The sequence below is a fragment of the Vulpes lagopus genome, chromosome 9 (assembly GCF_018345385.1).
Source record: "Vulpes lagopus strain Blue_001 chromosome 9, ASM1834538v1, whole genome shotgun sequence".
Classification (NCBI taxonomy): domain Eukaryota; kingdom Metazoa; phylum Chordata; class Mammalia; order Carnivora; family Canidae; genus Vulpes; species Vulpes lagopus.
Genome location: NC_054832.1, coordinates 4,438,113 through 4,456,592, shown reverse-complemented (window position 1 = coordinate 4,456,592; position 18,480 = coordinate 4,438,113). Strand labels below are relative to the sequence as shown.

The 18,480-nt window shown below is 46.9% G+C and overlaps 1 protein-coding gene across 1 annotated transcript in view; it reads right to left on the bottom strand.

The window, feature by feature from the left end:
• The window catches only part of COL22A1 (collagen type XXII alpha 1 chain), a 243,170-nt gene that overhangs the window by 46,788 nt on the left and 177,902 nt on the right, over positions 1-18,480 (bottom strand). The window contains exons 43-47 of the mRNA XM_041769448.1: positions 18,141-18,188; positions 12,929-13,042; positions 12,532-12,585; positions 3,947-4,000; positions 2,158-2,211 (exon numbers count right to left, since the gene is read on the bottom strand). Coding sequence (XP_041625382.1) covers positions 2,158-2,211; positions 3,947-4,000; positions 12,532-12,585; positions 12,929-13,042; positions 18,141-18,188 — 324 coding nt within the window. The remainder of the gene's footprint in view (positions 1-2,157; positions 2,212-3,946; positions 4,001-12,531; positions 12,586-12,928; positions 13,043-18,140; positions 18,189-18,480) is intronic.

The window sequence follows — 18,480 nt, the reverse complement described above, 5'->3', positions numbered from 1 at the left end:
ATGGATCAGTTGGAGGTGGAGAAGCTGCCCTCGTTATGACTATTCCTGAATCCCAAAATCATTAACTAGCATGAGAACCAGGAGCCATTTCCTACAGCCATCATACAGTCTAAAGAGCAACTTCCAATGAGAGAAGAGCGTGATTTCATTTGCACTGGAGACATGTTCTAGGCTTTGGAACTACCAGGGTGGGGCAGGGATGGGGCTTTAATTCAACACTCACTTTGGGAGTCCCTCAGCTATTAGGTTGCATGAAGAGACTAAAGTCATTGTGATATGAAAACAGTATTAATAAAATTATTTCCTTCTCAAATGGTCCTCCTCAACTCATGCTAATGTCTCTCCCCATGACCCATCACATCGCCATCTTGATCAGTTTCTCTTCATGACCCATCACATCATCATCTTGATCAGTTTCTCTTGCACCTGATTGTCAGCTGCCACAAAATCCATTAGCATATGCAAATACGATGCAAAGGAATTTCCTATGAGAAATTATTCCTTTAAGGAAAATGCAGAATTTTGTGAACCTGCATGGTAACAAACTGACTCATTCCCTAGCCAAGGCTGTTCACGATCCTACTCATGCAACAGTGAGGCCTGAAGTCTGAGAACCTGAAAAGGATGCTAACAGTACAGGCACTGGCTGGGAAGGAGGGAGGTGGGAAATGAGCTGAGGATCTGAGATTTGAGGTAAGCTCTCCAATAAACTAGGAAAGCTTTAATACTTTTGGAGTTAATTTACTTTTTATGACTTTGCTGTAAAAGTCGGTTGTGCAGTGAAAGATACAGTTTTGTGCTCCTGTATGATTTTATTGAAGAAAATACATTTAAAAGGACCTAATTTATTCTAAGAATTAACATACTTACAATTAGAAGTCATTTAGAGTTGTTAAAAAGAAGACTGAGCAAAATTAATGTCATGCATTTCAACTTCATGATCCTGAGCCTCTGCTTCTCTATTATGTCAGGTTGGTCCCTATTTGAAGTGTGTTTCCTTGAGTTGTCCTTGTTTTTGTATTCAAAGTCAAAAATGTATTTGTTTAGATTTTATTGCAGACTGCAGATATTGAGACAAAGCTGGAACATCTAGCTTTTTTAAAATTTAAAATCAATTAATTAACATATACGGTTATCATTAGTTTCAGAGGGAGAGTCCAGTGATTCATCAGTTGCATAAAACACCCAGTGCTCATCCCATCATGTGCCTCCTTTATGCCCATTCTCTAGTTACCCCATCTCACCCTCCACCCACCGCCCCTCCAGTGACCCTCTGTTTGCTTCCTATGATTAGGAGTCTCTTATGGTTTGTCCCTTCAGTTGTCCTTTAGCCATTACCAGTGACCCTCTTTCTGCAAGGCCTGGGAGGCCAGGACTCCTGGAAAACACACAGGAAGTCCCAGGGGACTAGTCCTGGGCTTGGTGAGGATCCTCCTCTGTGCTGCCTGTTACCGTGGCTACTCTGGGTGGATACTGCAGTGGACTCTGAGCACGGGGGCAACAAGACAAATCTGTGGGCAGTTTAGACCAAAGGGAGATGAATTTGCTAGGAAGAGAGAATCAGTCTGTGCCAGAGATACAGCTACTATAAGAGCAAGGAGATTTGCTCAGGGGGCCCAATGGGAACAAATAGGATGATATTAATGGTATCTGTAGCTTTATTGATAACAAGTACCTTAGAGCATAATGAATGAATAGCTGAAGGTGGTAATAATGAACAATAATAATTTTGGTTATTACTATTGTAATTAATTGTAGAAAATCTGTGCCTTTAGAGACATCATGAATCACAGAGCCTCTTGCCATGGGATAGGATCCTATGGAAGATGGGAAGTTGCTTCTCCATTACTTACTTGCAATGACCTCAGGCTCCCCACCATCCAAGATAGATAGAAATTCATAATGCATCAAGCCTGCCTGTCCCTGCCAACGCACCCCTGATCCCAACAGCATTCTAACTGCACTGCCCAACGGTACTATCTGCTTGAGCCACTCGAGCCTTGACCCCAAATGCCTTTGGGACCTGCAACTTCTGTTTGGCTCTGGACACATTCAGGGGTCATCCTGTCCTTAAAGTAAGAGGCATGTCCAGGGTGATCCCATCTCTAGTGAGTATGGAAATGTCAAAAGAGGAGAGGATTCAAAATCATCACTTACCCGTGGCCCAGGGTTCCCCGGGGGCCCCATGAAACCGGGAACTCCAGGATGACCCTAGGGAAACACAAGAGGCAATTCTTTGAAGTGACTCATAAGAAGCTTTCCGCTTTGGCAACAACTGAATTTCAGACAACCATCCAGAATCTGACTTCTAACTCCAGTAACAATTTTGGATAAAGGCATTGTCAACAAAAAGACTTTCTTTAAAAAAAAAATTATATATATATAATATAATATTATAATTAATAACATAATTATATATATAATTATATAATAATATTATATAATAATTACATATATATATATAATTTTTGGTGTTTCTATAGGTTGAGAATGTATCTAACAATATTTACAAAAACAATTCTACCCTGAAAGTGGATTTACTTCAACATGATGTGAGGGAAGATGGTATGAGGAAGTAGCTGAGGACATAAAGAAAAACAGAAAACAGAAGTGTCCATAATGGCTGCAAGATCCCATGGCTGGGTGATAGGTATTAAGCTGGGGGGAGGGGGGTGTCCTTTTATTATGTTTTCTAATTATTGTGTAGGCTTGGAATACCCCATAATAAGAATCTGAAAGAAATAAATGCATATGCATACACAACATATGCCCACAATGGAAACTGTTTGGGTTACGGAATTAACGGCGTCCCTACCATAACAGGTTTGCAGTTACTTCAGGAAAGATCTTTGTGTCTCCATGCAGAGAGGAGTCCATGTGTGTCACAGCATGAGCTCAGCAAGCTAGAGGGTATTTTGCATCTAACATTTAGTTTTCTTAAGGCAGTGTTTTATAAAAGCAAACACATCATCATGGAAGAGAATTCCCTGACCTCCGCCTCTATCTCCTGCCACCAGGAAACACAAGCTGTCACAGTCAGGATAGAGTGCACTAGTCTTGAGAATTCGCTGTTGCAAGAACAATCCAAACACATTTTGTTTTTCCAAATACAGATGGAATTTTAGCTGAGTATGTCATGTAGACCTTGACTCACTGCCTCTGAGAACTTTCTCACCTGCTTCACCCTCATGGAGCAGAAAGCCCCGTGAGGTCAGGGATTTGCCCATTACTCACTCTGCATCTCAGGGCCTGGTGCCCCACCTGGCACGCAGGTGGTTATAAGGCAGACCGATGGGAGATGCGCAGAGGAGTGATGGGTGGAGAGTAGGTAGGGGACAGAAGAGGAAAAGGCAAGAGTGACAGCAGCAAAGTAGGAACCAGTTTAAATGGCAGAAAGGCTGCTGGAGGCTGGAGAGCTAGACTGTAGAATCAACTAGTAGTGCTGGATAAAAGATTATAGGGATGCTATGTTCGAACCCACAGAAGGAGGGGCATGTTGTCACAGGTGCTATCTTACAAAGCATTTGGAAAAGTGGTCCAGCAGGTCAGGCTTGGCCCTGAGCACAGAGGGGACACCTGTAGAGCATTTCAACTAGCACCGTGAGTTTACTGTAGGTACTTGAGGAATGATGGGAGGGTGGGAGGGAAGACAAGGCATTGTGTAATGGATGACCACCATTTCCGTGAACTAGAAGCTCTCAGGGTAAGAGAGTCCAGCAAAACACAACAGAACGAAGCCAGAAAAGGCAGGCTGTTCAGATAATTGGGGAAGGGGAATGTGACAGTGAACCAGAGGAATCAAGATGGAAACCATGAAAGTGTGGTTAAAAAAAAGTCCTATGGCAGGCCAAGAAGATGCAAGCGGTGACATCGGAAATGGCAGAATGAAATTCATTGACAAGAAACAGTGATGGCTCTTCAAGTTCATCATAAAGTAAATTCTTACCTGGTCACCTTTCTGTCCAATTTCACCATCTGCACCACGCTCCCCTTTACTTCCCTTGGGAGAAAAAAAAAAAAAAGAAACTTACTGGAAATTTTGGTAGAATTACATTGCAAAAGAAAAAAAGTTTGCATGCATTCATCCAGCTATGTATTCATTTATTCATCCATTTACTCTTTCTTCATCAAACTCTCATCAAGGCTGAGCTGCAGGCAAGACATGCCATCCATAGAGAGAAGCAAGGGGGGTCTGGCTGAGGCTGAGGAGCTGCTGATGGAATGGCTTAATGGTTTGTGGAGTGCTGATGGGAGTCAGTGGAAATGGAAATGGGGAGGCAGGCAGTGCCGACCTCACTGAGAAACCTGGATGTTTACCCCTTGAACCTGGATTGAGCTGTGGGCCTCGGAAACCGTGAGAAAGATGTACGACTACTTCAGTTTCAGAAGGGCTCCCTGGCTACAGTGTGGGGTGGGCTGGAAGGCCCAGGATGTAGAGAGAGGGGCAGTCAGGAGGAAACTGGGATATTAAGGTGTGGGAGGAAAAGGAGCAGAATCAGCACAGTGTCTGGTGCGGAGTGGGGAAGAGGGAGAGGTGAAGATTGTGGACAGGACAGCACTGCCCAGCAGCCTGAGGAAGAAGACTGCATCCATACATATGCTCCTCGCTCCCTCCCTCACTAGCTGTGCAGCCTTGAGTGGGCCGCTTAAACTCTGAGTTGTAGGACTCCTTGTTTATCTACAAAATAGAGAAAATAATGATTGCCTACCCTGCGAAATGTTGGGAGAATAAAATCAGACATAGCACAGAGCTCAGGACGTAGCAAGAGTTCAGTAAATATTAGTTATAACTTTATTATAAGTTATTTTGTATTTGAACCTTGGCTTTGTCATTACTAACTCTGTCATTGGGCAGCCTACTTCAATTCTGTCTCCTTGCTTCTAAAATGAGAATAATAGGGGCACCTGGGTGGCTCAGAGGTTGAGAATCTACCTTCAGTTCAGGGCGTGATCCTGGGGTCTGAGATCGAGTCCTGCATTGGGCTCCTTGCAAGGAGCCTGCTTCTCCCTCTGCCTATGTCTGCCTCTCTCTCTCTCTGTCTCTCATGAATAAATAAATAAAATCTTAAAAAATAAAAAATAAATAAAATGAGAATAATAAAACAGTACCTTTGTCATAGGACTATTGTGAGCATTAAACAATGTAAAATCTACAAAGTACATAAGCTAGTAATGAGTTCATTGTTGGCTATCATCCTTCTCAGCACCATCATGACCATCATCATCACCACCATCATGACCATCATCATGACCATCATGACAATCATCGTCACCACCATCACCTCCATCGTCACCATCACCATCATCAACATTATCATCGTCACCACCATTATCATCACCATCATCATCACCACCACCACTATCACCATCATTATTGTCACCATCATTGTCATCATGATCACTACTGTCACATCACCATCATCACTGTCACTATCACCATCATCACCATCACTGCCATCGTCATTGGTGCCATTATTGTGGCTAAGACACTCAACGATATGCACCCTACCAAAAATATTTTTCACAGACTAACCTTGAAAGTAACATTCAAAAGTTCCAATCTCTCTTAACTGTCACCTATTTTGGCTCTGCATTTTACTGTGGCAACAAATGTATTTCAGTAAAACATTATTAAACAAAAACATGTCAGTTCCTTTAAAAGAATGCATTATGCAGTCAAATAAGTCTTTCACAGTAAGTCAATCTTGGCTCTGGTTCCAGGCCTGTCATCTCTTGTTTTTGCATCCTTGAGCAGATCATGTCCCCTCTTTGCTCTGGGTTTAGTCATCTAGCAAATGAAGGATGCAGGGGGTAGGTCAATCTAGGAGAGTCCATCCAGACGTGGAGCCCCACAATTTACCCACTGAAACCCGGGGTCTGGCCCTCTTCCCATCTACCCTGTTGTGCCATAACAGCCGTCCACTGGTGATCTGACTACCTATAACACACCCTGGCCACCTCCCTGAACTGTGTTGGGGGCCTTAGGTGAACTAATATCCATAAAATACCAAAGGCCAGTGTGCAGAGGAGGAGGAAAAAAAAAAAGGTTCAGAGGGGAAAGCATTTGTTCCGACATTTTTACATGTAATTATTTCTACTGCTTTTCAATCTATAAAGCCAGCATACTGTCTGCAGGCCGTATTATAATCTCAATGAAAAGAAGTGACATAGAATAGCACACTGCTTCTCTGACATTTAGGACAATTGCCTTAAAAGTAAATGGTTTCTTTTCAAATCCCAGTCCTCAGTCAGGGCTTAGGGTGGTTTCAACCTTCAATTCCCAGCAGTGAAAATGTCAGCAGCTCAGGGATCTCCACAGTTGTCCTGTCTCCTTCTCTGCCGCAGCTAAGGATCAAAGCAAACACAGCCACCCCCAACCCTGACTCACTTCCTTCCAGAAGAGAAGACTGACATTTACCAAGCCTCTACTCCTCTGGGCATGCTGCCGGGCCTTTCCACATGAGATCCCATTCCATCTATTTCTTTGTCTATATCCTGAGCTGATGCAAAAAAATATTTAACATGTCTGTGTTATTTAATCAGCCCATAAGACTACTCTGTGTGTGTGTGTGGGGGGGGAGGTGATGACCAGACTATAGAGATAAAAACTTGGAAGACCAGAGAGGCTAAGTCATTCACTTGAGGTCACACAGCTAATAAAAAGCAAGATTTGGACTCTAATCCAGATCTATCTGTATTCAAACTGCCTGTCCCCACCCAAGTTACCCTTCTGGCTATTTTCCTAGGCATAATGCCTTGTCCCACTGGTTTTATAATGTCAAGAGCATAGCAGTTACATGTAGCCTGACCACACTCCAGGAAACTTTCTAAGCACTGGAGCTAGAACAATCAACACAACAACATCCCTGCCCACCTGGAGTTTGCATTTTAGGGAGATCACCAGGTCATTACTTTGCTAGCTCAATTCTCTTAGATGATGTTTTCTCAGGGCCATGGTCAGGGCTTAGGGTATTATGCTGAGTGAAATAAGTCAATCGGAGAAGGACAAACAGTGTATGTTCTCATTCATTTGGGGAATATGAATAATAGTGAAAGGGAATATAAAGGAAGGGAAAAGAAATGTTGGGAAATATCAGGAAGGGAGACAGAACATAAAGACTCCTAACTCGGGGAAACGAACTAGGGGTGGTGGAAGGGGAGGAGGGCGGGTGTTGGAGGGGAATGGGTGACGGGCACTGAGGCAGACACTTGACGGGATGAGCACTGGGTGTTTTTCTGTATGTTGGTAAATTGAACACCAATAAAAATTAATTAAAAAAATAAAATAAAATAAAAAATGAAAAAAAAAAAAGAAAAGAAGGGAAGAGATTCTCTCCCCCCAGGCCTTTAACTTAGAGCATTTACTTTAGAAAACTTGTCACTGGTGGTTCTCTCTCTCTCTCTTTGAAATGTATGTAAATCCTTTTAAAAGCTAAGTAAGTGTTGCTGGATCCAGGATTCGGAAAAGTCTTTCTCAAGGAGATGGCAACCGTCCCTTTGAAATGTAATCCATCCTCAAGGAAGAGAGCACCCCCAATCCCCTAGTCTCTGGAGAAAGGGAGCCTAATTACAAAGCAGGGCCCTTTGCTCCAAGCAAAGAACTACTAGAACTACTTCCTGACATAAAGAGAGGAGCTCATTTTTTTTCCTTTCTGTGAAACTAATGAACTAATAACGCAGATGACCGAACCCCTACTTTCCAGGTCAACTTAGGATGAACGTGTCTGGTGAATGGTGCTATTGAGTCCTCCTACTCGAGGACCAGTTATTGCACCTCTTGAGGACTTGTAGGCAGGTGTAGCTACCTGGCTACGGAAGAGTGAGTTCTGTCTGTAGTCTCTCATCAGATGGCCTATGATGCGCATCGCACTCTGGCTTAAGGCTGACACAATAATACAACTGTTTTCCCACTCTTCCACTTTCCTGGAGAAAGAGCTTTTCCTGGGCTGGGAGAAGATTTTGTTTAGTTTTTAATTATATTTCCTTAATACCATCGTGAGCTAAGTGCACAATGTAACAATTACTTAGAGGCTATGTTCATACCAGGGGCTGCTCGAAGGATATCGGTTTCTGTGAATCCACCAAAAAGGCAGTTCTCTCAAGAGGTTTGCAAACTGTTGAGGGCAGGGCCTAAACCATCTCAGATCAATAAGTCTCTGCTACTAGCAGAATGGGCTTTGTCCCTGAATTTTTATGTGCTGTTTCACTGCCTAGAAAACCATCCCCCAGGAACATCTGGCCAATCCCTGCCTCAGCTTTCAATGCAACTAAAATCCTACCTCTTTCAGGTGGCCTTCACAGGTGACCCCTTGCCCCATGGTGTTATTTTTCTTAAAGCTATTTACTCTTCCTCTGATGGTTTGCTATAACCTCTATTCATTCAGAGAAACAATTATGAGGACCACTTGCAGTTAGAGATACCCAATGTTTCTTTGTACCCAGCTGGTACCACGCCTGGTGCTCTGTAAATGTTTCATTGTTTGATCCTCATATCCTCTTTTTGAGATAGACCACATGGCTCTCCTTTTACAGATGAGGGACCCAAGGTTCAGAGAAGTCAAATACACTGCCCAAGTCCTATAATTAGTAAGGGAAATTCACTTGGCTACTAAGCAGCAGAGCCAGATGGGGAACCGCTCACTGACCTCCAGAGCCCAGGCTGTGCCCACCAATCTTAACCCCCACGCTGACTTTTGTATGAATCACCAGCTTGTAGATGCTTCTTCTTCCAACACAACATCAGGCCCTGGAAGGCATGGCCCATATCTGACCTACCTCTACACCTTCTGACTCAGAAAAGAGCTTTGAAGGGGATGATTAGTGAGAATCTTCCAGGATTGAAGTGGCTCTGGGTGAGAGACTTCGGCTCCTGAACAGCATAGACCAAATGGCACTGGGATGGATACCTTCTGGGCAAGAAGGGATTCCAGGGCCTCTTCTGGCAGTTCTAAAAGTAGCAGAGGAGGTCTTAGCTCTGGCCCTCAGAAATGTCCAGAACCTCCAAGTGGGGGCTTCTGCTCATCACATGTCTCCAGTCCCTACAGCTCCCATTACCTGGCTGGTGGGCCCATGAATGGGAAGAAACCCAAATGCTTTTCACAGAGGATAGAATAATCAGCATTTCCTACTGGAAGTAGGTTTTACACTGGACTCTGGAGAAAAGCATGTTCCTAGGGTCATCACTCTGATTATCATCTTGTTCCTTCTTTCTTCTCTGCATGGATCATAATCATAACAGTAGCCACTATCTCCAGACCCCATCCCTGAAAGCCAGCATTTTATGCAGTGTGAAAGCTCTAGAATGAAGCTGTGATTGATCATGGCATTAACCTCCCCTGACCCAGCCAGCAGTCAGAGCAGCTGCAGATCTGCACGATAAATTTTGGGGAAGCTGATCTCCCAGATGCAGAGTCACAACTGCAAACAAACAAACAAACAAACAAACAAACAAAAAACGCCCTTGGAGATGCACATGACCAGTGAACACCCGGGGCCTCTGGCTATGAAAGAACCAGAACAATAATCAGGAATGCTCAGCCTCTGGTAACTGGTAGCATTTTCACTGTACAAATTCATCTTCATGTCCGCAGGACTAGCTGAGATCTCGTTTGATAAGCGAGGTTCAACAGAGAGAAAATGAAACAGTTCTCCTGTCTGTTTTCTGGAGGGTGGTATGCGAGGAATAAAGAGCACAGAGGCTGACTTGGGTTTGAAGGCCCTAAGTCCTGGAGATATTTAACTCCTCAGATTCATTTCCCCAACCATAGGTGGTGGTCCCGGGAAGCCTCCACCTCTGGGAGCTGTCCTTGGTGCTGGCCCTACAATAAACGGGGAGTTTTGAGAGCATACTAAGGGGTGTGGGGGGATGCTGGTCCTACAGTTGGGCTGGCAGGGATTCCCCTCTGCTGTATCACCTAGTAGCTTGGTAGTACTGAAATTTAACCTTGCTAAGCCTTAGCTTCCTAATCTGTAAGTGGGACAATATCCATGCCTTCTGGATGATGCTGACCATTGCAAGAGAGGGTACCGTAAAGCAGGTAACCCGTCTTTGGCCCTCAGAACATGGGGTATACAAGCCCACTGTAAATGCCTGGGGGCTCATTATGTGGGGGGGACCCCAAATGCTGCCAACTTCTCAAGGTCACCGTGGACTCCCAAGTGGAGACAGCTAGAGTCCTGTCATTCAGCAGTGGCAGCGCTAATTTCTGTTCTTTTTCGGGATGGAAGCTTTCTTTGGCTCTCTCTGAATATGTAAAGGAACAAACCCTCCCTGGAAGCGAATTATAAAGGAACAAAGGCAGAGCCATTGTCCCAAGACACCAGCACTACAGTGGGATTGGGCTGATAAAGAAAACAATCCCTACTTAGTAGCGGGAACTCCTTATCTGTTTAATTGATTTGCTTTTGTTTCTCTGAATAAAAGCCATTCCTCAGCAGAGGCTAAGCCCAGCAGTCGGGCAAGTTGACAGCAAAGGTTACTTAAGGATCAGCTGAAACTGCCACCTGCAGAATCCTGCAGGCGAGGAGCTTAGCCGCAGCTGATGACCCCAGAAAGGGAGGGTAAAGCAAGGTAAATCCTTCAGGAGATGCTGCACGTTAAGAGTGTCTCTTAAGCTAACACTGACCAGGAAAAAAAACAAAAAAACAAAAAACTATTGTTCTGTCTACACTGATAATGATATCTCTAGTTCCTGAAGTAGGAGGCCTGGATGTCCAAACCCTGTAAAACCTCATAAAATCTATGGACCACAAACCCTCTATGTCTTAGCCTGCCAGGCAGGCCTGAGAGCTCTGGATGTTTTCCATCCTGATACCCAACCGCTCCATTGAGTGCTCTGCTGTGACCCTACAGTATTTTTCTTTGCCTCCTAATATAATAGTAAGAGCTCCAACTCCCTTTTCCAGGGATGACCGGAAGGTAAGGCAAGGAAGCACTTGCCCTGGGCGTAACACGTAAGGGATTCTGGAAACACCAGTATCCAAGATAAATAATAGTCCAATGCCATGGTTTAAAAAGTCAAAATTAAGGCCAAATAACCCAAGATGAACAAAATATTTTTAAAAATGTAAATTAACTGGGCTCTGATGGGGCTGGGATTAGGAGGAGTGAAGAAGGTGAGTGGTTCAAGATGGTTAAGTCCCATCTTTATTTAAAATAGTGACATTTAGTTCCTTGTGGGTCAACTGCCCTGATTTCAAACTTCTTAAAAATATTGCATCAAAGTCTTATTTATATTGGTTAATGAGGTCTTGGGCTCCCCCACCTGCGTCACCTGCTCCTGCCGTCACCATCAGGAGTCCACACCTTATATGCAGGTCCTCACCCCAGTCTCGGCCCTGCCACTTGCTGTGACCCCTCCACCCCTGCCTCTGCCACCTTGAACTGAAAGAACAGAAGGGTTGGTGGAGGGCCTACCACGTACCAGACCTGGCGGGAGCATCTCCTGAGCAGTTGTCAGGGCCACGGGACTGAAGGTCAATGCTTTGACACCCCGTTAGTTTGTCAGCAAGAAAGGGCAGAGCAGAAGTAGTAGGAAGTTAGCCCAAGGTCATCGCTAAGTGGGAAGGCCAAGTCCAGAGATGCGACTCCTGAACTCTCTCTCCTACTGATCATTCTCTGCTGGGTCTTGTGTCGGACAAGCCACGCTGCTGGGTCCCAGCCAGGCCACAGGAAGAGATACAGTGACACATCTGTCCCTGAATGTCAAGGCAGGGCAGCAGGCATAGCTTGCAGCAGGACAAAGGCCCCAAGCATCAGGGAGCCCCCAGGGTGCAGATGCTGAGGGAAGGGGAGTGAGGGGGGGGGGGGGTCAGCTCTCCTCCCTTCCTGCTCCTACCGTCACCATCAGTCCAAACACCATAGCCCAGACACCTGTTTCAGCAGCCAGGGCCTCCCTCCCATTCTATAGCTGAGATCACAGCTCCTTTTCCCAGACCAGTCTCCCTGGCTTTATGAAAGCACAGAGCTGCCCTGCCCATTTTCATGGGTGCCTTGTCACTCCTATGAGTGGCAGTAATGCTCACCCTACACTGCCATAGCACTCCCCTAATAACGTTTTTTATTGAGCAACTAGCCTTTTTTTTTTTTATGCATTACTTTGTTCAACTCTTAACAAATCTCTGAATCTAGCTTTTATTATTATTATACGTGGGTGGTGAAATTGAGGCCCAGAGGGGTCAAAGATTTTGCCTAAGGCCACACAGCTCTGACTCCACTCAGAGCTGAGATTCAAATCCAGCTTTGTCTGACCCCAAAGCTCCTGTCTTAACCAGTGACTACGACCTATTCCAATCCCCTAGCTCATTTCATTATTTGAGTACTGAGGCATCTCTAGATGAGCAGCCTGAGGTTCAACTGTGACCTTTTCCAAGGTCACTGAGATACTCGAAGCCATGGTTAGACCTTGAGTGTGGGCATCACAATTTTTAAAGCTTCGTTCCTCCACACTGGACGTTACTCTTCATCAGACTTAGATGAACCAGTAAGATGAGCAGAATGAATGCACACAAGGTAAATGAGGGCTCACTGACCTGTGGTCCAGCTATTCCTGGAGGCCCTGGGAGGCCCCTGGGCCCAGCATCTCCCTGTAGCAGGAACAGAAGACAAGCAAACAAGAATGAGTGTCTGGAGCTCATAGCCAGAGTCATCAGCAAGCCACTGCCCTCGCACACCTATTCACGGATTTCCAGCGGCAATGTCCCTGCCCCCTCCCCCTCCATCCAGCATGTCTGAGCAAAGGGTTGTGGGCAGGTGGTAGTGCTGAGTGTGACTGTGCACTCATGGTCACAGCCCACAACTCATGTGGTGGCTGGTCCCCAAGATGACCCCTAGACCTCTGCTTCTTCCCATCTGGACAGAGAGGCAGTGTTAGGATCTCCAAGATGATGCATCGCAGTGATAAAGACAAATGTCTCCTTTTCTCCTTACTTTTTTGCCTTCTGTGCCTTCTCTCCCTGGCTTTCCTGGAAGACCTTTGTCCCCTTTAAAACCTGGGAGGCCAGGGAGGCCCGGGGGTCCTGGAGGGCAGTCATTGCACACATCCTGAGAGAGAGAGAGAGAGAGAGAGAGAGAGAGAATAAATAACAATCACTTATAAAGCAAAAGTGGCCCATGCAAATGATGTAAAAACAAACAGGTGGACTGAGTCATCACCGGGAGTGTTTGTGTCAAACTTTGCATATTTTTCTCTCTTAATCTTAGATTTTAGCGCTGATACAGCTGGATCATCACCTCATTTCTCCCTACTTCTAGCCAGCCAGACTGCTTGAGCTATTGCCCGCGACGGTGCTGTTAAAAGTGCACCACGATCTGTGAGCAGTGAAAAGCATTAACAGTACAGATTTAATGCAAACATTTAGTATTGTTACAAATAACATGTCCTGTTCCTAAAGCGGGAGACAGAACAAAGCTGGAAGCTGAGCTCTCCGTCTCCTGGGTTTGCCTAAGTGGTTTGTGAACAAAGCAGCAGAACAAAGGAAGCAACAGGCACACAGCCTCGGGATTTTCTTGCTGTGACAGGCACCGGATCTAACCACACTCGCCTGGCATTATTCTTTGTCCAAAGTAGGTATTTAATCGACGCTCCTGGGAATTGAGCTTTGCTCTACTTCTTTGAGGCAGGTGAGTGCTGTCCCTGGTGTGATTTTAAAGGCCTCTCGGCCCAGGGAACATGTTTTCTGATTTGTCTGTGTCGTCCCAAGACCTCACAGTTTGGAGCACAGTGTGTACGGAGCAAAACTCACTGGCTTGTCCACACTGCAGCCTGTGTCTTATCCCATAGTCCTGCGGTGCTGCGTCTCTGTCATCCTCCCTCCCCTCTTCTTGTGATAAATGTTCGATAAGATAGTATAGAGAAGGCACTTAGAATAATGTCAGATTATTCCTCGCACAGGCTCCTCAATTCACATCTGCACTTGGTGCAGAAAAAGGACTTGTGAAGCCCCCACTGTTGGGATCTGGGCCTTTCTGCTTTGAGACCACAATGAGTTCTTATCTTGAAGTGTTCAAGCTTAAATGGTGTCAATTAGCACAAAACAAAGGCATTAACCGTGGCCTTCGGGATGCTCTGCTGCAGGCATCTGCACAGGCCTGTGGCAGCTGCACTCCCTCCTATGGAAGACCATGTTGCAGGTGACTTGGAGTTCATCTTGGTCTCTAACTCAGGATGGAGGGGTTTTTCCATCACAAAAGTGGCTCTGAATGGCCGCCTTCCTTTCACCTGTTTCTCTCCCGTTCAACCTTCCAAGAGTCTTTAGTGGCCTCCGACACCAAGATGCCTTCCTGATTAATTCAGACTGGGGACTGCTTTGGACTCCTGCTCCCACGACCCCAGGAACTCCTGCACTGGCCTCACTGTCCACGTACAGCTCCATCCCATCCCCACCAAGCACAGAGAAGGTGTCAGCTCTCAGAAGACAGAAGGAGAGTTGCTTTATCTTGACTTGCCCAATCCAGAGCAGAGCAGAGGGCCTCCCATGGAGCAGGAGTTCAACACAGGAATGAGCCAGCCGACCCAACCAACCAGCCAATTGCCCTACTGATCGCCTGATCTTTTAGTGTCCTGTGTCATCTTCTTTTAGTGGGTGGTTTGAGAAGCTAAATGAATATTTTTTAGAGGCTGGGGAGTGCCACATGTTGGGGTATACAAAGCGAGGGTGATTGCTGTTTTTTTGTTTGGAAGAGTAGCAGAGCGGGGAGGAAATCCCTTATCCCTGGACCTTCTCTTGTAGGTCTTTAAAATGAAGGGCATCCATGAAACACTGCGGTAACAGGTGTCTGATGTGGGGAATGGGGCTAGCCTGGCGGCAGCAGGAATTCCAACCACTGGGATTTTGCTGGCATTAGAGGACACAGTGGTGATCTGGAAACCATTCTTCATGGTGGGATCCATACCATTTAGACGCTATATCTGTGTAATATAAAGTCTCACCACCTATTTCTTTCCAATTTCTGGAGGGCTCTCAGCCTGGGTCTATCTTAATCACAGATTCTGTGTAGCACTGTTCCTTGAAGATGAGCCGTAGCAATCACCAGACGTGCAGTGTGGGTGGTGGACTTACCGCACCCCTAGTCCCAGGGTCCAGGGAGCACAGTGAGACCAGCCCCCAACCTGCAGTCCCACCCACGCTCACTCTGGCCGCCCAGCTCTTAGGGCCCCCAGTTCCTCCTGACCCTCGGCTACCTCCAATGCCTTCAGATAGACCGGGTCCTGCTTGCAATCAGACCACACCGGAGCCTCTGCCCCCGCTGGGATCATGACTTCACTCCTCTGAGCCTCAGCCCTCTAACCCGTGAACGGAGGACCTCAAAATCCAGTGAGAAATAAATGAGGTAATGAATGAAAAATGCCCAAGGCCATGCCTGGCACATGGTGACGGCACAACAACCTTGGCGGCTAATCCGCCATCGTGATTTCCATACTATTCCTTCCTTGAACCTGTTGCGTGTCTCCTCTGCCGATCGGATGCCCTTGCTCATCAATACTGTGTGCCAACTCCTCTACTTAACAGAACCGCTCCGGCGAGTCACTCAATCCCTTTGAGTCTTTTGCCCCCTCATAGGGTCATTCTCCTTCCTTAGGGGATTATTGCAAACTCTAAATGAAACAGTGCATGCAGAGCACCTGGTGTGTTGCAGGGTTCCTGGGGCGGAATCTATAAATGTTGATTCCCTCTGGTCTCTGTCTCCTTTTTTTTTTTTTTTTCCTAAGATGTTTTCATCAAACCCAGCTCACCGGGTTGGTAGTCAGCATGGTGCAGCATACCAAGTAAGCGCACTCCCACATGCCTACCGAAGGGAGGAATGCCACAGTCTTTGCCACGTGAAGAAAGCAGCTGTTGCCCTTCAGGAGTAGAGATAACCCCCAGGTCATCTTACCCAACCTTTCACCGGATACCCGAGACCTCGCTGCAGTGCTCTTCCAAAGGGCCCTACAGCCTACCTCTCATACCTCTAGGTGACAGGCAGGCAGCTCCCCACCCACCTGTACTTGCTCAGGGATCCGGTCGGATGCATGAAGTAGTCAGGTGACAGAGGGGTTAAGCACAGAGGGTCTGCAGTCCGACACGTGGTGGGTTTGGTCTTGGCTCTGCCACTCTCCAGCTCTTACCTTGAACACGCGCCTGCCCCAGCAGTGCTCAACCTCCTCCCTGCAAAATGCAGACTTAACGGTGCCCACCTACTGGGTCGTTTGTGAAGATCAGATGAAATAATGTTCATCCCAGGGAGCCATCTGATGGAGACATCCTGAGGATGACCTCGCTGGGCACACAGCCAATTGCAGAAGTTTCTTTACCGGGGACTCGGGAGATGAACTTTCTACCCAGGCAGTTTTCCAACTATCAGAATGAAGCATGGGCTGCTATAAAATTCCTTGGGGGCAGAGATAAATATTCTGTAATGAAAAGATGCCTTCTCAGCAAGGGAGGGACCTGCCACCAGACACCTGGACCAGACCAGCAGGCTTCACCCTCCATCAAAATGGCAGCAGCTGACTGTGGAGCAGGGAGTGATGGCAGCAGGCTCTGCCGACCTGGGCAGACCCACTGGGCCCCGGGCAAAGCACAGCTCCACGGGCCCAGGGAGTCTTGGGTGCCACCCTGAATGTAGGTGGCCCCTGTCCCCTCTGGGGTTCCCAGCTGCTCTGAAGAACACAGCTGCATCCCATAGCAGGTAAGGAGCACTGATTGGACTAAATACCTGTCTCAGTGCTATAGCTGGAAAGCATGAGGCTCCCCATTCCTGTGGCAGAAAGACTGGCACGATCTGGGGTTGAATTCTTTGCGGCGGAAGGGCAGGGCTGATGCAAACCCAGCTCCTTCTAGAGCAACGGGATTATGAGAACTGATTTAGGCTAATAAAAGCTTCCAATAAACAAGGAACTTAATCAATAGGTAATGATTTCTTGTCATGCCCTCAACGATGAAAAAAGCTTTCTCTGGTCAATTAAAATCAGGAAAGACTTTCTCCTCTTCCTTTTTTTTTTTTTTTTTTAATAAAAAGTACAGCTTTCCACCCAGGCATCTCAATGTGTACAGATATAAAAAGTCTCAGGCTTCTCCGAAAAGGTTTTCTCCTCTCCTTCGTTTTGCTCCCTCGCTCTCAGGCAGGGAATCCTGTGCTTTTTTGACACCGCCCAAGCGCTTATTCAGAATGCAGGAGGTGAGGAAGGAGCTGATCACACAAATGCCAAGTTTCACCCTAAATTAAGACAAAGGCTTGACGCAGAGCCAGCAAAAGCGTCGTCCCTACGCACCGCAGCGGGACTGTTCTTTCTGAAACACAGACCCTACCCGTCTCTCTTGCTTACAGCCATCCTTGGACGGGCACCTGGGCACCTCGCTGTCCTCCCCCGATCTCACTAGAGGGGTGCCCCGCTTCTCAGAGAGCCTTTTGTGCCCATGGACAAGGTCAGCAAGTTCTGGAAACCAGTGAAGTCTGCACCCACATCCGGTCTCCTTCCTGGCCAAAGGGCTCAGCAGCGGCCTTCACCTCCCTGCCCTGTGCTCTGGCCCTTGCACCAGCAGGATGCACACCCAAGCCATTTGGCTCTGCCTACGGCCCCCTTTGTAGAACACGAGACAGCCTTGTGCGGGGTTAGTCTCTGAACTCAGTGAGCACCGGGCGGCCTTCCCAGAAAGCCACTCACCCTCAAGGGCTCGCGTTCCTGGCACACAAAGCAACGACACAAATAGTACCAACCTCGCAGAGTGACCGTGGACATCAGGTAAGGGATGCACACCATGCATTTAGCACAACCCTGCACACAGAACTTTCAGGGAGGATGGAAACGCTCCATATCTGCAGTCCGCCAAGGTGGGCTCTAGCCACATCCGGCTATTACATACTTAGAACACAGCTCGTGTGACCAAGGACCTGAATTTTTCACTGTATTTAATTTTAATTGACTTACACTTAAATTAACACATACGGCCAGTGGCTGCTGGATGAGACGGAGGATTTAGCACCTCGCCGGGCACACAGTGAGCTCTCAGCAAACAGGGCTGCTGTCATCAATACTCACACACAGTTGTTCAAGCAAAAACACCCCGCAACTTATTGAAACGTCCACACTCCCCACCCCCCATGTCCCCACCATCGCCATTTCCAAATGCATGCATGTTGACTGCAGGCTTTTTACCTTAACCAAGAGATTTATGTCCCCTGGAGACAGCAGTGAGGAGGGACCCTGCCAAAGTAAAAATAAATGAACAGATGTATACACAGGCATGCATACGGTACATCCCATCCTTGCTCGGAGAGCACAAGGCCTTCAAAGTGTACGCAGGATGCAAACAGCCCTGTCTACGCCCCAAGCTGGGGAAGCAATGGAAACAAGCCACTTCTGAGGCAGCCACCGTACAGGCTGCCATTCCTAGCTGTGTTTGACCAACCTCAACCTCCTGGTCCCCAGGCTCCTGTGGTGTCCCCCCCACCTCCCCACCAAGTCCTGAGAGATCGTGCGGGTACTGTGGAAGGCA